General features: G+C 41.5%; 3 protein-coding genes across 5 annotated transcripts; 1 reads left to right on the top strand and 2 right to left on the bottom strand.

Moving 5' to 3' along the window:
* Positions 1-795: 795 nt before the first annotated feature.
* Positions 796-4,195, bottom strand: hbegfa (heparin-binding EGF-like growth factor a). The gene is made up of 6 exons (XM_075481100.1): positions 3,933-4,195; positions 2,944-3,195; positions 2,630-2,825; positions 2,392-2,544; positions 2,205-2,291; positions 796-2,113 (listed from the first exon to the last, which is right to left on the bottom strand). The coding sequence occupies exons 1-5, from the start codon at positions 3,973-3,975 to the stop codon at positions 2,219-2,221; spliced, it is 717 nt and encodes a 238-aa protein (XP_075337215.1). The 5' UTR covers positions 3,976-4,195; the 3' UTR covers positions 796-2,113; positions 2,205-2,218.
* Positions 4,196-9,591: 5,396 nt separating this feature from the next.
* rufy1 (RUN and FYVE domain containing 1) lies at positions 9,592-14,998 on the top strand. 2 transcript variants are annotated; one of them, XM_075481102.1, is made up of 17 exons: positions 9,593-9,954; positions 10,203-10,382; positions 10,472-10,589; positions 10,680-10,781; positions 10,886-11,009; positions 11,086-11,147; positions 11,284-11,419; positions 11,531-11,632; positions 11,722-11,838; positions 11,951-12,118; positions 12,202-12,299; positions 12,401-12,520; positions 12,908-13,037; positions 13,677-13,771; positions 13,878-13,926; positions 14,037-14,114; positions 14,186-14,998. In XM_075481102.1, the coding sequence occupies exons 1-17, from the start codon at positions 9,624-9,626 to the stop codon at positions 14,327-14,329; spliced, it is 2,154 nt and encodes a 717-aa protein (XP_075337217.1). In that variant the 5' UTR covers positions 9,593-9,623; the 3' UTR covers positions 14,330-14,998. The 2 variants fall into 2 exon arrangements, with proteins under 2 accessions (XP_075337216.1, XP_075337217.1); XM_075481101.1 differs by having other exon boundaries at positions 9,592-9,954; positions 10,472-10,781.
* Positions 14,999-15,005: 7 nt separating this feature from the next.
* Positions 15,006-21,164, bottom strand: LOC142397612 (heterogeneous nuclear ribonucleoprotein H-like). 2 transcript variants are annotated; one of them, XM_075481103.1, is made up of 11 exons: positions 21,064-21,164; positions 20,008-20,104; positions 19,130-19,285; positions 18,886-19,029; positions 17,859-17,997; positions 16,957-17,135; positions 16,674-16,786; positions 16,414-16,549; positions 16,243-16,326; positions 16,045-16,137; positions 15,006-15,812 (listed from the first exon to the last, which is right to left on the bottom strand). In XM_075481103.1, exons 2-11 carry the CDS (start codon positions 20,087-20,089, stop codon positions 15,706-15,708), a joined length of 1,233 nt encoding a protein of 410 aa, XP_075337218.1. In that variant the 5' UTR covers positions 20,090-20,104; positions 21,064-21,164; the 3' UTR covers positions 15,006-15,705. The 2 variants fall into 2 exon arrangements, with proteins under 2 accessions (XP_075337218.1, XP_075337219.1); XM_075481104.1 differs by having other exon boundaries at positions 15,739-15,816.
* Between the last annotated feature and the right edge of the window lie 1,002 nt (positions 21,165-22,166).

Genomic DNA, 22,166 nt, shown 5'->3' on the forward strand with positions numbered 1-22,166 from the left:
TACCTCCATTAAAACCTGCGGGCGGGCGGGCGGGCACATATGACAACGTCCTTCTCTTTTTGCCGTACGTGGTCTCTCTGATCCCTGTTTCAGGTTTCTTGAACACAGGGTGGTGTGTCTTTGAACATGACATCTGTTGGCTGCGTGAGTAATGGTGTGTAGTGCTGTGGCACGATGTGTCGTGGCTGAAAATCAGGTGTTCACTCTCTTACACACCTCACATCTGCTTGCCGTGGCTTGGCGCACGCACATCAGACCCTCAGCTGTGAGTGAGTACTGGCTGCACTCTGTGTGTGGTATGATTGATCCGTCAGCGAGACTGGTGATGCTGCTGTCAACACATGAAACAAATGACGTCTTCATTTTCCAAGTGTCCCTCTGAGGAATGTATTCATTTTGCGGCTATCGTTTCTTCAACTTAGCCTCCTCAAATAACCTGTATTAAACATAACAAACTGGAAAAGGCTTTTTGACTCCATATCTACAAAGCTCTTATTTGCCTTTTGACTGCTAAATAAATGGCGCTGATGGCCAGGATACAGGTGCTTTACTCACACCAAAGACAGGAAATAAAAACATATCAGCTATAATTACAGGTCCCAAATGAGCAAACTGGTATTATCATCATCCAGACAGACATTAATGTGAGGTCCAACTCAGGAAGCCGGTGAAGGATGTGTTTCAGTGAAACATCTGGGTCTCTTGTTAATGTTGAGAAAACACAGTGATAACCAGGTGTTCAGTTGTCCCACGAGATATAATGAAGTAGAAACGACAAGAGTCAAAAATTCAGATTATCTATTTATTTTGCTCTAGAAAAAAAAAAAAAAAAAGAAAAAAAAGAAAAATCAGAAATAAAAATCACTTCAAGACTGCAGAGCAGAGTTTGAAAGGGTAGAACACTTGAATTCACATTTTCTTTCATGACAGCTTGACAGTTTCTCTTCTGGTAAGACATAATTCAACCTAGTCACACCCATTTCTTGCTACAGTGCATTCAATATTTGACTCCCTTTTAAAAGGTTCCTAGAAAACAGATTGTGTTGCCTTTAATCAGTTCACAGCCAGCGCAGCAAACCATAATGACCTATGTTTATCCGTCTTTATAAAACTGAAGCGGAACATGAAGCCTTTTGTGGCTTTAAGATCCCCGAGCCTGCAGGATTAAGTTTGATGGGGGGGTATACCAACTCTAATGTGGCTTCTGAGCATAAGTCTTGAACCCACAACTACTTGTTGGACCTGGGAGCCCAGAACAACCAGGTCCAACTGGTCGTTCTGGGCAGCTCCCAGGTTTTTCTCTGAAGCACCGCTCATATTTTAATTACGCTGAAAAAAGGAAGCCCAACAAACAAAACAAACGGAAAAAAAAAAATCAAATCTATTGAATGATCAATTTATTAATCACAGTGCTATTGATCATTTACCGAGTGCCAGAATTAAAGTCAAAAGATATCAAATACTTATGCTTTTTCATGAAATACTAAATAACTCAAGGAGCATCTGAATTTTTTTTTTTTTCCGTTTCATAAATAAATATCGTCCAATAGGAAATATAAAAAGAAATGTAACATTAATATTTTAAAAATTGCTGAAGGTGGTTAAAAATCTCCATAAATACAGTAAGCTTAAATAAATAAATTAAACTTATAAATATAACGTTTACTGTACACACACACACAAAAAATGGCCTTGTGCGGGAAAATATAAAATGCTGTCTCTTGAGAAAAGGAAAAAACAAAAACAAAAAAAACCATCCAGATTGAGCTCTCATTGCTGTTAGAAATTTCAGCTCCATTTGAAACTTTTCTTTTCACACAGTCAAGAAGCAGCACAGAGTCCAAGCATTGTTCCTCCTTCTTGTTCCTTCGTGCTGATCACATCTCCAGTCCATCTTCTGAGCCTGTTAGTATTCCACTTTCAGACGGGCCGTGTTCTTCTGGGGCCATCGGGAAATACGTTCAGCTGCCCTCTGTCCATCTGAAAAATCTGCCAGAACATCAGGCAGGTGCCCTCTGCTCCCTTCTTCTTGAACGTTCCTGTTTCCACTGGGACCTCCGGTTGCAGTTCGCATTTGTTTTCCTAGCTTGAGGTAGAATTTCTGCATCTTTGCCTGAAGTGGCAAAAGAGGAAAAAACTGTGAGTAAATCTTCTTTTTACTGAGGCACAAAGAAAGTGTTGGTGAGTGTATCTGCAGTACACACCTTGCTGTGTCTCCTCAGTGGTCAGATGACAACCCTAGTTTGACCTTCTCTTCGCTCTCTACATCATATGCTCCCCGCTTGTGAAACCTGAAATAAACAGGAGAAAATTAGCTTGAAAGAAAAAACATCATTAGCCATCCACTTTATTTGCTTGTGTATGTAGTGAGTGCTTATGTGCTTTATTCACCTCAGCATTAATAAAAGGCCAATGATGGTGAGGCAGACGGACGACAGCACCACTGCCACAACGGCCAGGGCCGTAGTCCTGCTGTAGCCCTCAGGAGAGTGGGAAGGCAGCGTGAAAAACTCACACCTTTCACCAGAGTAATCTGGGTGGCACCTGCGAAGAAGATAGCATTTTGGGTTAATGAGTGCGAGGCTTTTGGTGTAGGTAGTGCGAAGGTTTAAGCAGCACCCATACTTACACACAGGATGGGGCGCGGATGTCCCTCAGGTACTGGCAGGTGCCGTGAATGCAGAAATCCTTAAACTTCTTCAGACAGGGATTCCTCTTCTTTCCTTTGCCTTTCCCCCTCCTTCCCTTTCCTCTCCTTCTCTTTCCCTCTGTGCTTTCGGCCTCCGGGATGGAAGACAGGTCTTTGGGTTTGCTCGACATGGCAACTGAACCAACAAAACAATTTGAAAACAGGACAATTGGTTACACTCCTCTGTCTTTTTTTTTTATGAGAATGCAACAACAACAACAATAAAACGGTAAAAGAAAAAGTGGCTGCCTTACCTCGTGGCAGTTCCAGTTCGTAGTCTCCAGACATGCCATCTTCATACTCGTCATCATAGTAATACTCATCGTCGTAATCGTCCACCTCCTTGCCTTCCCGAACGTACTCCTCAGTTGTGGCGACCCCACTTCTGCTGTCCTCCCCAACCCTCCTGTCTCTGGTTGTGTCCAGGAGGTTGATAACAGATGTGTGCCGCTGCCTGTCCTTCTCATGCCTGTCCACAGCTGCACCACTGGCCAGTCTGGACACCACTGGGGGGGGAGAAGAGAAAAAAAAGAGCATTTAAAACACCAGCATTTGTGTGTGATCTTGCTTTGATGCTCAGAATTCCAAAAAAAAAGAAGAAAACACAAGCAGAAACTCCTCCACCAGGAGGAGAACCGGTGCACTCAGGTTAGTATGACAGGATGGGCGGACCTCTGCGGGCAAGTTGAAACATGTTCTTCACAAGGAAGCTTCAGATGGTATTTTGGCTTATATTAGTGATGCCGATTAGGCAATGCGCAGGCTCAGACTGAGAGGGCTTAATTGGTATACAGTGCCTTGCTCGTGGGCACGGCAGCAGGTGAAAATCAGCCAGAAAGACGGATCCTCACTTCGAAAGACAGGTCATATTAGCGCATTTTGGAAGATAAATGGGGTGGGTGGCAAATGCGCACTCTGCCTCATACACACGCACAAATGCATGAACAGACACTTAGCTAATATTAGGCAAGAATATGAGTTAAAAATAAATGTATCCAGTTACATAAAGCATGTTCTAAAATAGAGAGATGACCCCGTTAGCTCTCGAGTAGCCTGGCATCACGAGGAGCTGCTGTCTTAAAGGTTTGAAGTTTACATGTTACAACCCGGTCGTGCTTGAGAGGTTTACACCAAGAAGAGAGAGTCAGGCAAGCGGACACAGAAAGCAAATGACAAACGCTGCTGATGCAACTGAACAACGTGGAACCACAGCCGCAGTTTCACGGGAGCGCACCACACTTACCCAAGGCGTGAACCAGCAGGAGCGCAACAGGGAAAATCCTCATGATGTCAACACTTAGAGCAAAGAAGTTTGAAAAATGAGTTGTATTCCTTTCTCTTGAGCCGACTCCAAATACTCCGTCTTTTTCTTGTGTTTCTTTTTCTGCTTTTTTTTTTCTTGTCTTTTTGTGTCTTTTATTCCGCCGGTTCACGTCCTCTTGGTGTTATTAGGAAGTTAGACTGACTGCGCAGTCGGAGGCTGTGTGGACTCTCTAGACAGAGCAGCAGTATTTATTGCTTTGCTGACCACGCCTACAGACTGCTACTGCGGTCAAATGAGCCGCCGTTCGTTTTCGCGTAGTCAAGCCAGCCGCTCAAACATTTTATCTGCGCCCGTACCATGGAGCTTACGGCGAATGCTCCAAGTCCACTGAGAAAGATAGCGCTAGTTTAGAACCACGTAAAATGACTTCCGGTTTTCAAAATAAGAGGGTAGAAGCAATAAATCAAGCTCGTGTGTAAAACGTGTGTCCCCCACCCCTCCCCTCCTTTTTTTTTTTTTTTTTTTTTTTTTTTAACCGAAAACGGTGTAATATTCAATTTTTACTGGACTGTAAGACAACTTGCGTCCATACGTTTTGACAATAGTTTTACTTCAAAACCATCCTGACTACATGGCATGCTCAGTCATTATCAAACATATTTACTGTATCATTTTGGAGTAATTAAGCCTCAAAGTTGTCTTTTTTTTTGTTTTGCACCAATAAAGCTCCCATACAGTAAAAGTACTTGATAGTACCCATGGTAGTAGTCCATGGTGTACTTAGTCCAGCAGTATAGGTTTCATGAACTACTTATGGAATAAACAGGTTTTATACCACTTCAAAGTTTGACAAAATAGGTCCATTCTTGTTCAGTTTGTCTATGGATTACTCTGAAAGTATACAGTGAAAGTACTTGATAGTACTCATGGTAGTAGTACATGGTATACTTAGTCCAGCAGTATAGGTTTCATGAACTACTTATGGAAGAAACAGGTTTTATACCACATCAAAGTTAAACAAAATAGGTCCATTCTTGTTCAGTTTAAGGGACTTTGTCTATGGATTACTTGGAAAGTATACAGTGAAAGTACTTGATAGTACTCATGGTAGTAGTCCATGATGTACTTAGTCCAGCAGTATAGGTTTCATGAACTACTTATGGAAGAAACAGGTTTTATAATACTTCAAAGTTAGACAAAATAGGTCCATTCTTGTTCAGTTTGTCTATGGATTACTCTGAAAGTATACAGTGAAAGTACTTGATAGTACTCATGGTAGTAGTCCATGGTATACTTAGTCCAGCAGTATAGGTTTCATGAACTACTTATGGAAGAAACAGGTTTTATACCACATCAAAGTTAAACAAAATAGGTCCATTCTTGTTCAGTTTAAGGGACTTTGTCTATGGATTACTTGGAAAGTATACAGTGAAAGTACTTGATAGTACTCATGGTAGTAGTCCATGATGTACTTAGTCCAGCAGTATAGGTTTCATGAACTACTTATGGAAGAAACAGGTTTTATAATACTTCAAAGTTAGACAAAATAGGTCCATTCTTGTTCAGTTTGTCTATGGATTACTCTGAAAGTATACAGTGAAAGTACTTGATAGTACTCATGGTAGTAGTCCATGGTATACTTAGTCCAGCAGTATAGGTTTCATGAACTACTTATGGAAGAAACAGGTTTTATACCACATCAAAGTTAAACAAAATAGGTCCATTCTTGTTCAGTTTAAGGGACTTTGTCTATGGATTACTTGGAAAGTATACAGTGAAAGTACTTGATAGTACCCATGGTAGTAGTCCATGGTGTACTTAGTCCAGCAGTATAGGTTTCATGAACTACTTATGGAATAAACAGGTTTTATACCACTTCAAAGTTTGACAAAATAGGTTGATTCTTGTTCAGTTTGTCTATGGATTACTCACAAAGTATACAGTGAAAGTACTTGATAGTACTCATGGTAGTAGTCCATGATGTACTTAGTCTGGCAGTATAGGTTTCATGAACTACTTATGGTAGAAACAGGTTTTATATCACTTCAAAGTTAGACAAAATAGGTCCATTCTTGTTCAGTTTAAGGGACTTTGTCAATCGATTACTCAGAAAGTATACAGTGAAAGTACTTGATAGTACTTATTGTAATAGTCCATGGTGTACTTAGTCCGGCAGTATAGGTTTCATGAACTACTTATGGAAGAAACAGGTTTTATACCACTTCAAAGTTTGACAAAATAGGTTGATTCTTGTTCAGTTTGTCTATGGATTACTCTGAAAGTATACAGTGAAAGTACTTGATAGTACCCATGGTAGTAGTCCATGGTGCATTTAGTCCGGCAGTATAGGTTTCATGAACTACTTATGGAAGAAACTGTTTTTTATACTTCATCAAAGTTAGACAAAATAGGTTTATTCTTGTTCACTTTAATGGACTTTGTCTCTGGATTACTCAGAAAGTATACAGTAAAAATATTGTCACTGTACAGTAAAAATGGAGTATGGGAGCTTTTCTGGTACAAAAGAAAACAAAAAAGATAACTTTGAGGTTTAATTACTCCAAAATGATAGCCTACAGTAAAAATTATTTGATAATGAGTGAATATGTCAGGATGATTTTGGAGTCAAACCATTATCAATACTTGATAAAGAACGAAAAGTTATATTACAGTCCAGTAAAAATGGAATATTACACTATTTTTGGGGCAAAAAAAAAAAGAGGGACACACACGCACACACGCTTGATTTATTGCCTCTATCGTCTTCTTTTGAAAACCGGAAGTCATTTTGCCTGGTTCTAAACTAGCGCTAGCTTTCTCATTGGACTTGGGGCATTTCCCGTAAGCTCCATGGTACTGGCGCAGAGAAAATGTTTGTGCGGCTGGCTTGACTACGCGAAGACGAACGGCGGCTCATTTGACCGCAGTGCTGCTCCGCTCAAGACTCAATGTATGAGCTGCGATGAACTGGTGACACAATAATCAACACTGGACCAAATGTCTAGGCCTACATCTAAAACAATTGGGGGCTACCCCTTAAATTAAAAAAACAAAAACAAACAAACAAAAACCCTGACTGAACAGAAACAGTGAACAGGATCACCAATAATTTCATTGGTCATTAAATAAATTGATGTAAAAGATTCCGTGGAAGTTGAAGGATATGCTCATTTTAGCTGCAAAATGAAGGAGCCCATACATCATTGCTACTGCAATCTGTGATGATGAAACAATACACAATTGTGTGCTGGAGTAATTCTCCGCCCCTATTAACAATACAAGAACCTCGTAAGAGTCTCAGCGTAGGTGAAGCGCAGTCTGTTTGCGCCACCACTTGGTAAAGATATTAACAACATCAACACCAATGTGACCAGATCGATGGGCTTTTTGTAAAGTTAATTTCCAATAATCCAAGGTCTAAAATGCTGAACAAATGAGTGTTTCGTTGAATTCATGTTTTAAACGCTTTATGGGATGTATGTGGATATGAATTATGAATGTACAGATATCAACTGATGACGGATTTGATACACGCACTAGTAGCCATGAGGGAATGGCGAGGAAATATCTAATATTTTATAGATGGATTAGATTAATAAAGTCATAAATGTTTCAGCATGTTCCAAATCTTTCAAAGTCAGCTGGGACCAAGAGTAATCAGTGCAAGTTTTAGGCTGCCCTTTGGCTCACACATCTCTAACAAACATGCCTCTGGGTGAAAGTTTGACAGCGTATTCGGTCCCAGTAGAAGTTGGGTTGAAACACAGTGATGATATCTTATTATCAGCTGGTATCAGATACTGATGTCCCACTGATATCATCCTGCATCCCTGACTAATAGTAAGAAACGTGCCTGGAGTTGTAAAGAGAGGGACCCCAAGTCCCTAATAATTTTGCTAAGCGCATGCAATCACTGTATCGTGGAGTGAATTTTTTTTTCTTTTAAAGAAGCTTGTTTTCATAACGTTAATGACAACGTGCCATGGCTGGGTTTGGAAAGCTGGTGGTGAGATAAGCAAAATGGTACCAAACAGAACCCGCTCTACACTGAAAAAAACAACTCATAAGATTTACTTAAAAAACCCTTTGAAGTTTTGCACCTTAAATGATTTAAGTAATATTCAATGCTGCAATATCAAGTAAATTTTACTTACCATAAAACATAACAGTTTTGAAGATATTAAGTAACATTAACTTAATTATCTAAGTTTTAAGTTATATTTATTTAAACAAATTAAGTAAAGTCATAGGCAGGAACATCATTTTACTCAACATTTTAAGTAAATTTCATATATCTGTAGTATTTGCTGTTATGAAGTAACTTAGTAGATTTTAACGATACACTTTCAGAGTAAAGTTTATGTAGTATTTCTAGGCATACAACTATTAAACATTTAAATTGTATGAGGAAACCTAAGTAAAACTTACTCTTCCCCCATAATTCATGTTAGGCATGTAGTAGGCTTGATTACTGTAACAGCATCCTTACAGGTCTACCTAAAAAGCCAGTTAGACAACTGCAGCTTATTCACAACTCTGCTGCTCGAGTCCTCACTAAGACCAAAAAAGTGGAGCACATCAGTCCAGCTCTGATGTCTTTACACCGGCTGCCTGTCCATCAGAGGATACACTTTAAAGTTCTGATGCTGGTCTATAAAGCTCTGAATGGTCTAGGACCAGAATACATCAGTGACCTCCTGACCCAGTATGAACCTTCCAGACCCCTCAGGTCATCTGGATCCGGTCTTTTATCAGTTCCCAGAGTCAGAACCAGACATGGAGAAGCTGCATTCAGCTTCTATGCTCCACATGTCTGGAACAAACTCCCAGAAAGCCTCAGATCAGCTGAAACACTCAGTGTATTTAAGTCCAGGCTGAAGACACACCTACTTTCAGCTGCATTTGAATGAAGCTCCAAATCTGAAGCTTGAGTTTCAAAACTTAATCACATTTTAACTACTGATTTTATCTGATTTTATCTGATTTTATCTATTGTTCTTATTTCTTTCCTTTTTGTTTAAAATTTAAATTGTGCTTTTTATTTCTGCCTTGCCTTGCCTATTAAAAATACAAGGTAGACATTATGACAGTTACTCTAATAGAGTTTACTTCAGCAAAAAGTCACCTTTGTCAGTGTAACCTTGACTTTATTCAAAGGTTCTACTGATGATACTATTTTGAATAATTACTGTCAGTTGTAATATTGCGCTTACTTAATCACAGGATTTTATACTGTGACTGTCCTACTACACTCAGGACACATGAAGAGCTCAAACATACATCTCTATTGCGACTCATTCTCAATATGAACTGTGCTGCTATTTGTTTTGAGCCTCCGGGACCTAAGGCATCAGCTGATTTTAAAGTAACTGTTCAGCCTTGTTAAGCGGAGATATGATGATAGGTGGAGACGTGTCTCTTTCAGGGGGGACACGCTGAGGGTCACGAAGGAAGAGATTAGTTTGATCATTTCGGTGTTCCGCGTTGTTGCTTCACTGAAATAACCTAAACGTTTTTTGTTTGTCTCTTTGTATTCCGCCAGACGGCGCTAATGCATTGTTATGTTGATTCCTCGAATCCATAGAAGAAGAGTAAAGTTCTTACAGAGCGCGTGATTGAGCTGTTCTGATCACGTGAGCTCATGGGGGATGGGGAAAGGGGGGCTTAAACATGGACGACGAGGCAGGAGAGGTAAACACAGCTGTTGAAGATCAGGCAGAAAAACAACAGGTAGATGAGCCCGAGGTTTCGGGTCCCGAGACTCACGCTGAGTCTGACGGGACTAACGGGCAGGACGCGGCCGAGACGTCGAGTCCGGCGGCGGCAGAGAACAGCTGGTCGGCTCCCATCTTCTCTCTGGCTCGGAGGGCCACGGAGACTATTAGCAGCGGGATGAGTTACGCTGCTGCCCCGAGAAAGTCCTCGCAGGGGTCCGCTGCGAGCTCTCCGGCCGAGAGGGAGCCAGAGGATGACCTAAGTAGCGCCGCAAATAAGCTTCCGGGTAGGCGAGGATTATCTCTGATCTTTGACAGTCCAACAACAACTTTGCACCTTTTTTTTTTTTTTTTTTTTTTTTTTTTTTGTCTGACTGTAAACACCGAAAGTTACTTCCTCTCACTAATTGTCAGCTGCCAAGACACATGACTCCGTGACATGAAACTTCTGTCAAATGGCAGTTTGAGCTGTAAATTCAGGATTTTATGGACACGGCTGTAATATCAGAGCGTTTTCTTTGTTCTGTCTTTACAGCTCTGGCCCCCAAAGACCACATGGCAGTGGAGAGGTCCAACCTCCTCAGCATGATGAAGCTGAGCATCAAAGTCTTAATTCAGTCCTCCTTGAGTCTTGGCAGGACCCTCGACTCCGAGTACCCTCCTCTGCAGCAGTTCTTTGTTGTCCTCGAGCACTGCCTCAAACATGGGCTAAAAGGTGAGACTTACAAAGCAACCGACCGGCTTTCTTCGGCTGTGATGTGACCATTGGAGAAGAAAGTTTCTCATTTTTGTCTTTTTTTGCAGCTAAGAAATCCTTCATTGGTCAGAACAAGTCCATATGGGGACCTCTGGAAGTTGTGGAGAAGTTGTGTCCAGAGTCTGTCAACATTGCCACGAGTGCCAGAGACCTGCCCGGCATCAAGTATGTCCTTGTGAACCATTTCCCATTAAGACTTCTGAGCAAAGCACACCTGCCCCCCTGTGTGACTGTGGATATTGTTTGTTTGTTCAGGACCGGTTTAGGCAGAGCTCGGGCCTGGCTGCATTTGGCGCTCATGCAGAAAAAAGTAGCAGACTATATGAAAGCCCTGCTGGACCACAAGGACCTCCTGAGGTGGGTGAAAGTGCTGCGGAATAGACATGATAACACGCTGGTTTTCCCTTTTTCCTGTGACTTTTTGAATGTGTCTTTTGTCATATCTTTTTTTAACCTCCTAGTGAGTTTTATGACTCTGGAGCTTTGATGATGGAGGAGGAAGGAGCAGTAATAGGGGGGCTGCTGGTGGGCCTCAACGTAATTGACGCGAATCTCTGCATCAAAGGCGAGGATCTCGATTCTCAGGTCGGTGCTCAAAAGGCCGTCCGGGCTTCGTCTTCTCTCTGAGCAGCAAGTTGATCTGTTTGTGTTTCACGTTCAGGTGGGAGTCATCGACTTTTCCCTTTACCTTAAAGACCCCGCCAACAGCGAGACTCCGAAAGAGTAAGTGCACGCTTTTCACCATGTCTTCCTGCGCTCTCTGTCCTTACTGACGTTTGAGCCTTATATGCGTGATGATTCACAGCTGTGCTGGCCAAAACACGCAATCAGCCTCTCATTTGTTTCACTCTTCAATTAGTGACACCAAGATGACAGCCATATTAGATCAGAAGCACTACATCGAGGAGTTAAATCGTCACCTAAGTGGCACCGTCACCGACCTTCAGGCTAAAATGGACTCCATAGAGAAGACCAACAGCAAACTCGTGGAGGAGGTCAGGCATACTTCGTCTGTGATGATTTTCAGTTTAATGGAGAAAAACGCACGTACCATCAGTGTGTTTTTCCTGACTGTGTCCCCCCCCCCTCTCCCTCTCCCCTCTCAGCTAACTGCAGCAACCGACCGAATCAACTCTCTGCAAGAAGAGCAGGAACAGCTAAAAAAGCAGAATGAGTCAATCTTACAGTCCAGCCAGAAAAAGGAAGAGGTTTGACAGCATCTACAACTGAGTGCAGCGCGACTACTCCAAATCTAAAAACATGATCTAATCTGTGTGATGCGTTTGTGTGTTTCCAGGCAGCTCTCCAGGACAGCCAGGTGGAGCTGGAGACTTACAAACAGACTCGGCAGGGCCTGGATGAGATGTACAATGTGGTGTGGAAACAGTACAAGGAGGAAAAGCGGATTCGCCAGGTTGGGTGTCGATAGGCAGTAGTGCTATGACCAAACGCACTCTTGGCATTAAAGAGGTTACGCAACTCATGTTTTGTGTTTTACCTTTGGTGTTTGCGACGGACGATGTCAGGAACTGGAGCGTGAACTGGAGCTCCAGATGGGCTTGAAGCAGGAGATGGAAGTGGCCATGAAGCTGCTGGAGAAGGACACCCACGAGAAGCAGGACACGCTGGCAGCCTTACGGCTCCAGCTCGACCAGGTCAAAACGCTCAACCTTCAAATGTTCCACAAAGCTCAGGTAGGCACAGGCGTTTGTCCTTTTTCCTTTCTCCCGATCACACACAGACACTAAACACTCGCACAAATGATTCGGTTTCTAAGGATTCGGAACGGCAAGCGGAAAAAAAGCAGGCGGAAGCTGTGCAGCTTGAGCAGAGGATGAATGAAATGGAGAAAGCCATGATGGAGCTAGAGCAGAGGTTTGTGATTGTTTTTTTTTTTTTGTTGTTTCTTTCTTAATGCTATAATGTATATAGAGGGTTCATATTTATTAATATAAATGTTCCTTTTAATCTTTCAGACTGCAAAACTCAGAGCGAGAGCGCAAACAGAGCGACCAGTCCGACAAAGACCTGAAGGTGGAGCTCGAAGGACAAGTCGATGCTTTGGAGAAACAACTGACAGACCTGGATGCACTACGGTAAAGACGCTCTTTTAAGGGGAGATATTTGTAAATCACCCTTTTGAAAAAGCTTGGACTTGTGGGAACTGGCGTTGTGTGGAATGAACAAATAACTTCAGAGATAAATGTAGGGGCAAAATGTAAAAACAACTTGGAGCTGAGCTCCCAAGAAGCACATTTTGGATTAAAGACTGAAGGAAAAATCCATGTCACGTCTCAAAGGGGAAAGTATAGAAACACAGTTTTATGAGATCGCAACACTGACGAGTCATTTTCTTGGTCCATTATGTTAGTTTTAGAGCAATTGCAACTCATTGTGGTGTTAGTTGAGTCCATGCTGCAGGTTTTAAGGTCTTGAACATGTGGTTCTGTACCGAGGCATAACGTTGTCTCTTGCCAACGCAGGCTGGGTTTGGAAAACGAGCTGCGAACCGAGAGGGAACAGAGACAAAACTTGCAAAAAGCTCTCCAGCGGGAGCAAGACAACAGCACTGAGCTCCGCACTCAGCTGCAGCAGCTCCAGGGTCTGCACACGGTCAGTGTAACACACACACACACAGAGATCAAGTTAACCATAACGTTGCGGAAATGAATGGAGAACATGTGCATATCTACAGGCACAGAATACCCATATCTGCTCCCAAACTATCCCCCATGGAGCTCCTAGCAAAGCAGGAGCCTTTTAAATATTTACCCAGGAAATGACGAACGCCGACACCGGTGTGTAGGCGATGTATAGTGGAAAAAAAAACACTGAAACATTAGATTTGATTTCATGGGGATTGAAACCGTTTTGTTTTCAATCTGAGGATATTCACATCTAAGTTGGAAGTTCCTTAATATGTAGATTAATTTTTTTTCTTTTTCAGGATGTCCTGATGTAATGAGACAGCTGGACACTGTCATAAAGAAAATAAGGCAATTTATTACTTTGTTGGTGCAGTCAGCCCAAACGTGTGGTTTTGTCCGTTTAGATCATTTTAAACGGTTTCAGCTTAATGCGGTTGTCATCCAACGGTAGCCGTTCTGCTAGCCTAGCAAGCCAGACCCGGAGCAAATTCAATTTGCGGTCGCTAGGGGCGTCTAGATTTCTAGGCTACCGTTCTGCAGCAATGCAGGCAAAAACTTCCTGATGCTGTGGCTCAGTGGCTGATCCGCCTCTTTCCCGGTGCAGGAGCTGCAGGATTTGAAGCAGGAGAAAGAGCGGCTGCAGCAGAGGTGTGTGCAGCAGGAACAGGCACTACAGGAGATGGGACAGCATCTTAGCCAGTCAGTATTTCCGGCCGGCTTTTCTTCTGTCGGTCTTATCTTTTGATGCAGCAAGATCTTTTTTTTTTTTTTTTTTTTTTTTCTCACATCTTCATCTTTGTCAAAGGTCTAAACTCAAGATGGAGGACTTTAAGGAGGTCAACAAGGCCCTAAAGGTAAAGTGTATGGGAGTAATGAATTGAGTGATTGTTTGTTTCGATGAGGCTTTGAGGATTGAAGAATTGGGGAAGAAAAAAGGCCCTGACTTTTTTGCCCACCTCTCCAGGGCCACGCCTGGCTGAAAGATGATGAAGCCACTCACTGCAAGCAATGCCTGAAGGAGTTCTCCATCTCACGCAGAAAGGTTGGCTTCCTGTAAATCTTAACGCTGATACACGTCAGCACAGAAAATTTCACCTAACATTTTGTTTGCAGCACCACTGCAGAAACTGCGGAGACATCTACTGCAACGGCTGTTCCAGTAACGAGCTGGCCTTGCCCTCGTATCCTCGGCCCGTGCGGGTGTGCGACGTGTGCCACTCGCTCTTACTGCGGAGGAGCTCCTCCACGGGTTCCTGACGTCACCCCCACAAGCTTGGATGTTTCTTAAAGGCTTTCCAATACCGCATTAAACCCCCAACCACTGTTATTTTAAATGCTCAAGTGGAATATGAAAATCATCAAATCTGATTTGGTGTTCCATGGCGACGGTAACCTGAAATTCAGGTTCATTTGGTTGTTCTGCTGGACGATGGGCACGTTTTTAACAATCACAGGATGAACTAACATATGTGACGGGAAAAAGACTGAGAACATTTAAATGTCGGTATTTTCTTGCTGTTCACTAACATTTGGTAGATAACCCGACTTGTTAATCTTTTTCTTTCACTCTAATTAAAACTGGATGTAGATCATGCTGGTGCCCCCTTTAAGATCACAGTTAATGTTTCAGCTTTTGCTGAAAATCTTTTGGTAGTTTGTTTATTGCCAAAACATTTACTTAATTTCGATGTTCAACTTGCTTTCTTTTTTTCCCCTTCTCTTAATGACAGCTCTAACACCTGGTAAAATTTATGTAAATGACTGTAGAATGTTGACAAAACACAATTTCAGAATGTATTATCTATATTAAGGTTTTGTGATGTCAACTGCTACCAAGCCATTTCCCAAACTTTGAAATGGTGACTAAAGTTTTTTAATGTAAAATCTTGATATTTGATAAATTAATAAAGGCTCCTGTTTTTCCAACACTTGCTTCAATTAGATATTCCAGACTAGTTTTATTCACTTTTTGCACAGAAAATACAAATAGCATTTGAAGCAGTAAAAACCTCCATGGCAGCAGATTTGTCCATATAGCCCTCATCAAAAAAAACTGCCCTCTCAACAGTCAAAACTGTAGAAAACAAAACACACTCAGACCATGTGACGTCTCCAATGCGGAGTAACATCTTAACTGGAAATGTTTTTCGTTTTTTTTTTAAAAAGTGGTGAACACTGAACAAAACAAGGTCTAAAACATCAGAGGATACCAGACATTGGGAGTTTTTTTTTCTGCTCATGCACTCAGACTTTGAAACTTGTGTGTAAATCCACCGGCACGGAAAGTGTTAGTTTTTTTTTTTTAAAGTTTTTTTTCTTTTCTTTAGAAACAGCAGTGTTCGGAGAACTATAACACAAAATGGCACATTCTGGGTAATGGAAATTTAAAGCATAATTTCTGTGATGTATGAATCCGTGAGGAATGGGAAGGAGACTTTCTCTTGAGACGACGGATGATCTCGCTTCTCCCTGAAGCTCATCAACCCCGGAGAGAAAAAAAAGAAAAGACAAAAACAAACCCTCACCTGACTATCATGTTTACACGGTGAGACATTTCCAGTCCTTCCAGCGAAATGCTGAGTTAAAAAACATCAAATTAAGGGAAGAGGGAAAAAAAACAAACAAACATAAAACTACATTCCCCATCCCCCACCAAGTCCATTCATTGAGCCTCTGCTTCCTCCCCCTCCTCCTCCTCCGCCGCCGCCGTAGTAACTGCTTCCCATTCCGCCCTGGTTACCTAACAAGAGAGAGAAAATAAACACTATAAGACCGAGGAGTTCACTTTAAAGTTATTCACAACAAAACAACATGTTGTATTTCGGTACCCCCGAGGAAAAAGTTCTCTCGAGCCCTTCAAACCTGGCAAAGAGGCAGAAATTGTAACGACTCCTCATCAAAACTCTTATGGATCACAATAGTGTAGTGAGCGGTGGATGTAGAGAGAAAATTAAAACAGAGCTGACACTCACTATAGTCACTGTAGCCGCCCATGTTTCCTTGGCTGCTGTACCCACCAGAGTACCCTGAGCTCAGCTGGCCTCCGCTGTAAGATGATTGGTTCCCTGTAGACGATAAATCGGGTTTGTTTCAAAGAAAAATTTAAATCACAAACATCATGTGCGAGGATGCTAATTTTGGTGCAGCTGGTCTGTACATCATCAACTTACCCATGCCACCCATCATCTGGCCACCATAGGCTCCATTACTACCACCTGCTGTTGAGTTCAAGAACAGCTCCACATAGCGGTGCTCTGAGAGACACACAAGCCATTGTGAACAGGCAGCTTAGAAAAGCAATTAAAGGCAGTTATTTTCAAATTGACCTTCAGTAAACTTACGCATGTTGGCTTTGTCTTTGGACATGGCTGCCACGGCGTCTTCGTGTGTTGCAAATTCTACATCTGCCTCACCAGTTACCCGCCCATCTGGGCCAATCTCAATATGGACCCGCACAGGATTCAATGGAGAGAAGAACTTAAATGAAAACAAAAGAGGCAAATTATCCCACGATAGACAAGTTTAAAACTGCACGCCCAACCTAAATGCTGCAATATTCAGAGAAAATGCTGGATGTGCGTGTGATCCTTCTCAATCTTACATTGTAGATGTCCGTCTCTGTGGCTCTGTATGGCAGGCCCCTCATGTGGACACAGTGGCCTGTTGTGCTCTGGAAGGAAGAGCCACCATCGCCATACCGTCCATCCGATACACCTGGATTTTCAGTGGGATTAACACTAGGTCTTACCGGGACTTTACTTCCTAATCTTATTAGATCTGTTGTGCAGTGTTAGCATGGAGGCACACAGGATGATTTAAAACAACTGCACAGGTTAGGACCACTGAACTTGCTTTCAACCACTCTTCTGTTCACTTGCACTAACCTCCTCCATAGCCTCCTCGACGCATTCTGTCATAGGATCCCCCTCTGCCCATCATGTTGTAGCCGCGACCACCAGAGGGCCGGTCGTAGGGGCCAGGTCTCTGCATGCCCATAGGCTTCCGCTGGGGTTCGTAATGAGTCCGCACCTCAGCGCGGCTACTCTTGAAGATCTCAATGTACCTGAGAGCATAGAGATACCACAGTTAGGGCATGAAGAATGGATGAAAAAACTGCATTTGCTAATACTGGGCTATGCAGATGCTGTCATGGTGTAGTCGATTGATAGAAATATCTGAATACTCTATTATTTGTTAATAAGATAAAATAAAAGAACAACTTCATTACTTAGTTGGAAAAATAAAAAGGAATTATCCAACTTAACAAGGGCCTTGGTAACTTAGAACTTTTCTTATGGTTACCTGAGGCAAAAAAGAGAGCTGAGATCTCAATTAGAGGTCGTTGTCCTCGCCATGACAGCCAGTTTCCTTGTTTTAGAGGGTCAGAGAGAGCTCCAGCCCTATTGCAACCCACTCTAAGCATTACCTGTGGCAGTGGGCTCCATATCCTGGTGTACAGTGGCCCTCTGATTTTACCACCAGGGAGACTCCTTACCATTTATCAACCTGGACTCATGTTTAGTGCTGAGACACCATTTGCTCTTAACAATTTGTTGTGAACTCCAATTCAGGACTCTTCTCATATGACTGGATGGTGCCCAAGCACTAATCTTCCCACTGAATATTGTGAGTGTTTGGCAATGGTGCATCGTTTGGTGTATATGTGTGTGGTAAATATATTAGATATGCTCAATGTAGCATCAGTTTTTATTTGGTTCAAATGTTGAAGGTGCACACCATAAGAAAAGCAACTTATCCAGCCAACCAACCAACCAACCATCCCCACCTGTGCCCTATTCTTTCCTTGTGTTTCTTTAGAGCCTTTTCAGCTATATCCTGTGAAGCAAACTGCACGAAGGCCTCCCCCGTACTCCTCCCCTGGATGTCCACCGGCAATGTTATCCCATTTGGCACGATTTCCAACCCTTCAACCCAAGGACAGATAACCCCAGCAGGGGACATATTAAATCACATGCCCAATCACAGAGAGAACTTTCGCTAAAGAGAGTTAGAAAACTTATGGAAAACTATACATCACACACATACCAGTTTAGTTAACTGGCCATTCAAAGGACTTACATTTACTGTATTCTGGGGATAAAGCAGAAATGACAGGAAAGAGGGAGAATATGGAAAAGGGCATTGTGTGGGACACCAGGCTTGTATTGGTGTGGTGATGAAGAGAACAAGATTTTGGTGGGTGACATGAGTAAAATTACTGTTTGCCCAGTAGGTACTATTCTAAACTCTAGGATAAACTGTATACAAGAAATAAGTATCGAAAAGACAAGGGTGTGAGGAAACGTGAAAAAGAAATGACACTGGGGTATGAGAAAGGTTATATCAGTGATGAGTGGGACCCCTTCCATCATTAGTATATTAGCAACAGAGCTAGATAACTTAAAATGTAACACCACATCATCAGAACCAGCTTAAGAGCGAAAAAAAAAAAAAAAAAAAAAAAAAAAAAAAAATCAATGTAGGCTCAAGATGGACATGGTGTGTAACGAAAGGAAATGGTATTTTATAAACAGACTCCAGTCCTCAGGCAAACCATTAAGTTTAAATGTAAATTACCTTCCTTTTCTGGCATCATTTCCCAAATCCCAAAATAAAAAAATAAGTAAATAAATAAATAAAATGTTGATACTCTTAAATAACATCGAACAATAGGGATCATCCCCTATAACAAAAACTTATTTGAAAATGAAAGGCAACCAGTAATCTGTGCTGGTACGAGAAAAGATGGGAGAGAAAAAAAGTTTAAATAATTAACCCCAAGGGGATTCAAAATAAACCCGACAAGACAGTACCTGAGAAAAACTGCACTATCTCCTCCTTGCTGCAGCCGAAGGGAAGGCCTCGGAGCCGGACAAGCCCATCTCCTGCTGTCTCTGGGCAGTTTGGGCCAGTATGCTTCATGACCCAATCCATCTCGACATTGTTGGATTTAAACACTGTTACAGGAAACAAAACAATTTGTTATCACAGCTCAAAGCAAAAACAACAGCCAGACTTATAAAAAGGGCCATGACATTAGTCTGCGGATGTACGCACCCTCTACATATCTGTGACCCATAGTTTCTCTGTCCTTCTTCACCGCAATCTTCAGGTCATCTTCTGCCTCCAGCTCCACAAACGCCTCGCCGCTGGGACGCCCTTCTCTTGTGTAGGTGAAGTGGATTCCGCCTCCATTGTTGAGAATTTTACAACCTGTGAAATGTTTAAATTTATTTTACATTCCCCAACTGCATTACTTGGTCATTTCGCCCCTCTTATTAAGAAAATATAAACATGTAATGTATACTTTTGAGAGGCACCATTTGCTCGGCCAGTGATCGGAAGGTTTAGGTCTTCCACCTAACTGGTGGACTGACTTGTCTCAAATATATCCACATCTGTTCCTGTCGAATCTATCACAATCTGCATGATGGATTATATGCAAAATGTAAAACTAACTCTTGTTGGCATATTACTTTCACTGGAGGCCATTATCGAGAGTTAAAGAGGAAGCAAGCTCGCACTTTGTACAGAACTTTAGGTTGATTAGTGCATCCCTGGTAACTATGTATATATACTGCCAACGCCCAAGACCATTCTCTCCCCAAAACGCAGGGGACGTCATGCTTTGAAATGTTCACATTCTTAAATCCAAGCCAACATCTTAAAGGCAAAACAACTCTGATGCCATCAGAGCTTTCACCTATTTTTTTGCAAGGCCTGTAACCTGCAGAAGTACATTTTGAGAACTGGTTAAATGATTTGCCTGGGGGGCTGTTAATGGTCAAGTTTTAATGGTTTCAATCCTGTTCATCGAAGAAAGGCTTTACTTTTAATACTATAGTCATTAGAAATTAAAAAAAATAAATAAATCAGCCAGTCAGATTAGAAATCTGCTATGAGAAATACAATTGGTGAACCTCTAGCATACACACCTGAGAAAAACCTCTGTACTTCATCCACTGAACAGGACCATGGGAGACCCCTGATTCGCACAACATATCCCTCATCAGCCATGACAGGTCACAATCCCTGAGGAAGAGGGAGACTTTAATGCAGCATGTTTCAGTGAGAGGAATTAGTACATACTGTTAAATATGCAAACATCAGTCATGTTTGCGTTAATTTATTATTTTTTTTAAATAGAAAAAAAACACACAATTTACTTTACTCATAATTTTCTTTGGGGTAAAACTATTCAATTTCTCATATATTTTATGTTAAGTAAGAGTACCACACTTCTTTAATTACTTTAAGATGCACCCACAACAAATTATCCGTTTCTTTTTACTCTGCGTTTTTACGAATGCTTATCTACTCTGTACAAGACATACAACTTTCCTCAAAGGTTTGGGGTGATTGAAATCGGTTCTGTGAACCTCGCTAATGGGGAATAACGGATGGGTAGCAGCGCCATCTTGAGTCCATTTTGTAGCACATACTGCCTTGTATCAAGATATAAATCTTAATGTGGCGTTTTCCTGGAGCAAAAGTTGGTCTGTTACCACTGTAAAAATCGAAAAGAATAATGGATACTACCCTATTTACGCTTCTCCCAAATTGCATGCATCCAATTGATTTAAAGCGCGAGCGCGCGGTCGTTAGCCGCAAGCGACACAAAACGTGCAGCAAACTACATTCATTCGACAATTTCTCTGGAAGTGATGTGTTCCGATTGGTGTTACACAGTTCGCAGAACCCATAATCCGTTTAAGAAACTAAGAAATCCTTTCATTATTTTTACTAAATCGCGTGGCCCATTGAACACTCTTTACCGCACTCGTATCCAAGAACAAAAGCGGCCTTTTCAGCCTTCGCCATGTTCTTAGCTTTCACGGTTAGCTTTTAAGCTAGCATCGCTAACAAACGTTGATGTTATATAAGGACGTACAATACAGACTAGCAAATAAATTGTCAAATTAGCCCCACCACAAGTTATCGTTTTGCTGCGATATACTCAAGTTAAACGAGATATGAATGAACATATTTACCTGGTTCAGCAAAGATGCAACACGCCGGAATATGTATGATAGCACCTACGTGATGCAGCTGAAACCTTCCTTATGTTGCCAGGATTAACCAACCCTCCCCCTTTCAGGACCCAACAAATTATGGCGCTTAGTAAAAGTCTATGCGTCAGACCGTAAAACGGTGGCCATATCTAAACACATTTGTGATTAAAAAAAAAAAAGTGTCTATTTTTGTGTTTTCAATTACGGTATATAAAATAAAATAAAAAATCTAATAGTGGCTAAGTCCTCTAAAATATTAAAATTACACAAAGTGTGGATTTTCAAATAGACCTGGCAACCTCGGCTGAATAACCAGACGCCTCTGACTGGCCTCCGTTCACGCCCTAAACTGATGACGTTGCTGCCCGGGGCTCTCTGGCCTGGTGGCATCTCCTGGCTACATATTAGAATAACCCTATTTACAGTGTTAATGAACTCGTAAAGGTTTTTAAATCAGTTTTTTTTATTAATTTACCACTTTTCTAAGATAAGTATATACTTAACAGTATTTTTACAAGTCCTCATGCTAATCAGTGCTAACCCAAAACTGCACAATTTAGAGTAGGTAAATACTTTATGACATAAGAGAACTCTCATTCACTTGACCAATCAAAATAGATATCTGAGGTTTTGTGCCATAAATGTGTCTCAGTAATTTAATTATGTCAGACTTTAGATGTGTTGTTATCTGGGTTCACTGTGATGAGATATCAGAAGTCAGTGGCAGTGCTACAAAATTCAAACCAAAAGTTTACGGAACTCTACGTTGTTCCTTTAAATATAGGAATATTTAAAATGATCTTTTGCACCAGAGGGCAATTTGCGTCATAAAAGTTAGCAAAATTACACCTACATAAGCTTTTGGGTATATAATCATCCGACTATATACAATTGATTAATTTACTTAGTTACAGTAATATAAATACCCATATCTAAACAGCTACTTTGAAACGTGAACTAATCTAATATATGCATAATAATGTATTCCATCACATGAAATTTGTCAGTTATACCCCGACAGCCACTGTGTCATGTAAAATCACACGAAATAAGCGTTTAAATTTCACAGGAGTAACCAATAT

The sequence above is a fragment of the Odontesthes bonariensis genome, chromosome 13, assembly GCF_027942865.1.
Source record: "Odontesthes bonariensis isolate fOdoBon6 chromosome 13, fOdoBon6.hap1, whole genome shotgun sequence".
In the NCBI taxonomy this organism is placed as follows: domain Eukaryota; kingdom Metazoa; phylum Chordata; class Actinopteri; order Atheriniformes; family Atherinopsidae; genus Odontesthes; species Odontesthes bonariensis.

Coding starts and splice junctions, on each gene's coding strand:
- hbegfa (XM_075481100.1), bottom strand. CDS start 3,975: ATGAGGATTTTCCCTGTTGCGCTCCTGCTGGTTCACGCCTTGG. Junction 2,826..2,943: donor CGAACTGGAACTGCCACGAG/GTAAGGCAGCCA, acceptor TTGTTGGTTCAG/TTGCCATGTCGAGCAAACCC. Junction 2,292..2,391: donor GGCCTTTTATTAATGCTGAG/GTGAATAAAGCA, acceptor TGTTTATTTCAG/GTTTCACAAGCGGGGAGCAT.
- rufy1 (XM_075481101.1), top strand. CDS start 9,624: ATGGACGACGAGGCAGGAGAGGTAAACACAGCTGTTGAAGATCAGGCA. Junction 10,383..10,471: donor CCTCAAACATGGGCTAAAAG/GTGAGACTTACA, acceptor CTTTTTTTGCAG/CTAAGAAATCCTTCATTGGT. Junction 14,115..14,185: donor TCTCCATCTCACGCAGAAAG/GTTGGCTTCCTG, acceptor TTTTGTTTGCAG/CACCACTGCAGAAACTGCGG.
- LOC142397612 (XM_075481103.1), bottom strand. CDS start 20,089: ATGGCTGATGAGGGATATGTTGTGCGAATCAGGGGTCTCCCATGGTCC. Junction 17,136..17,858: donor AAGGAAAGAATAGGGCACAG/GTGGGGATGGTT, acceptor CTATGCTCTCAG/GTACATTGAGATCTTCAAGA. Junction 16,550..16,673: donor CAGAGACGGACATCTACAAT/GTAAGATTGAGA, acceptor TTTTCATTTAAG/TTCTTCTCTCCATTGAATCC.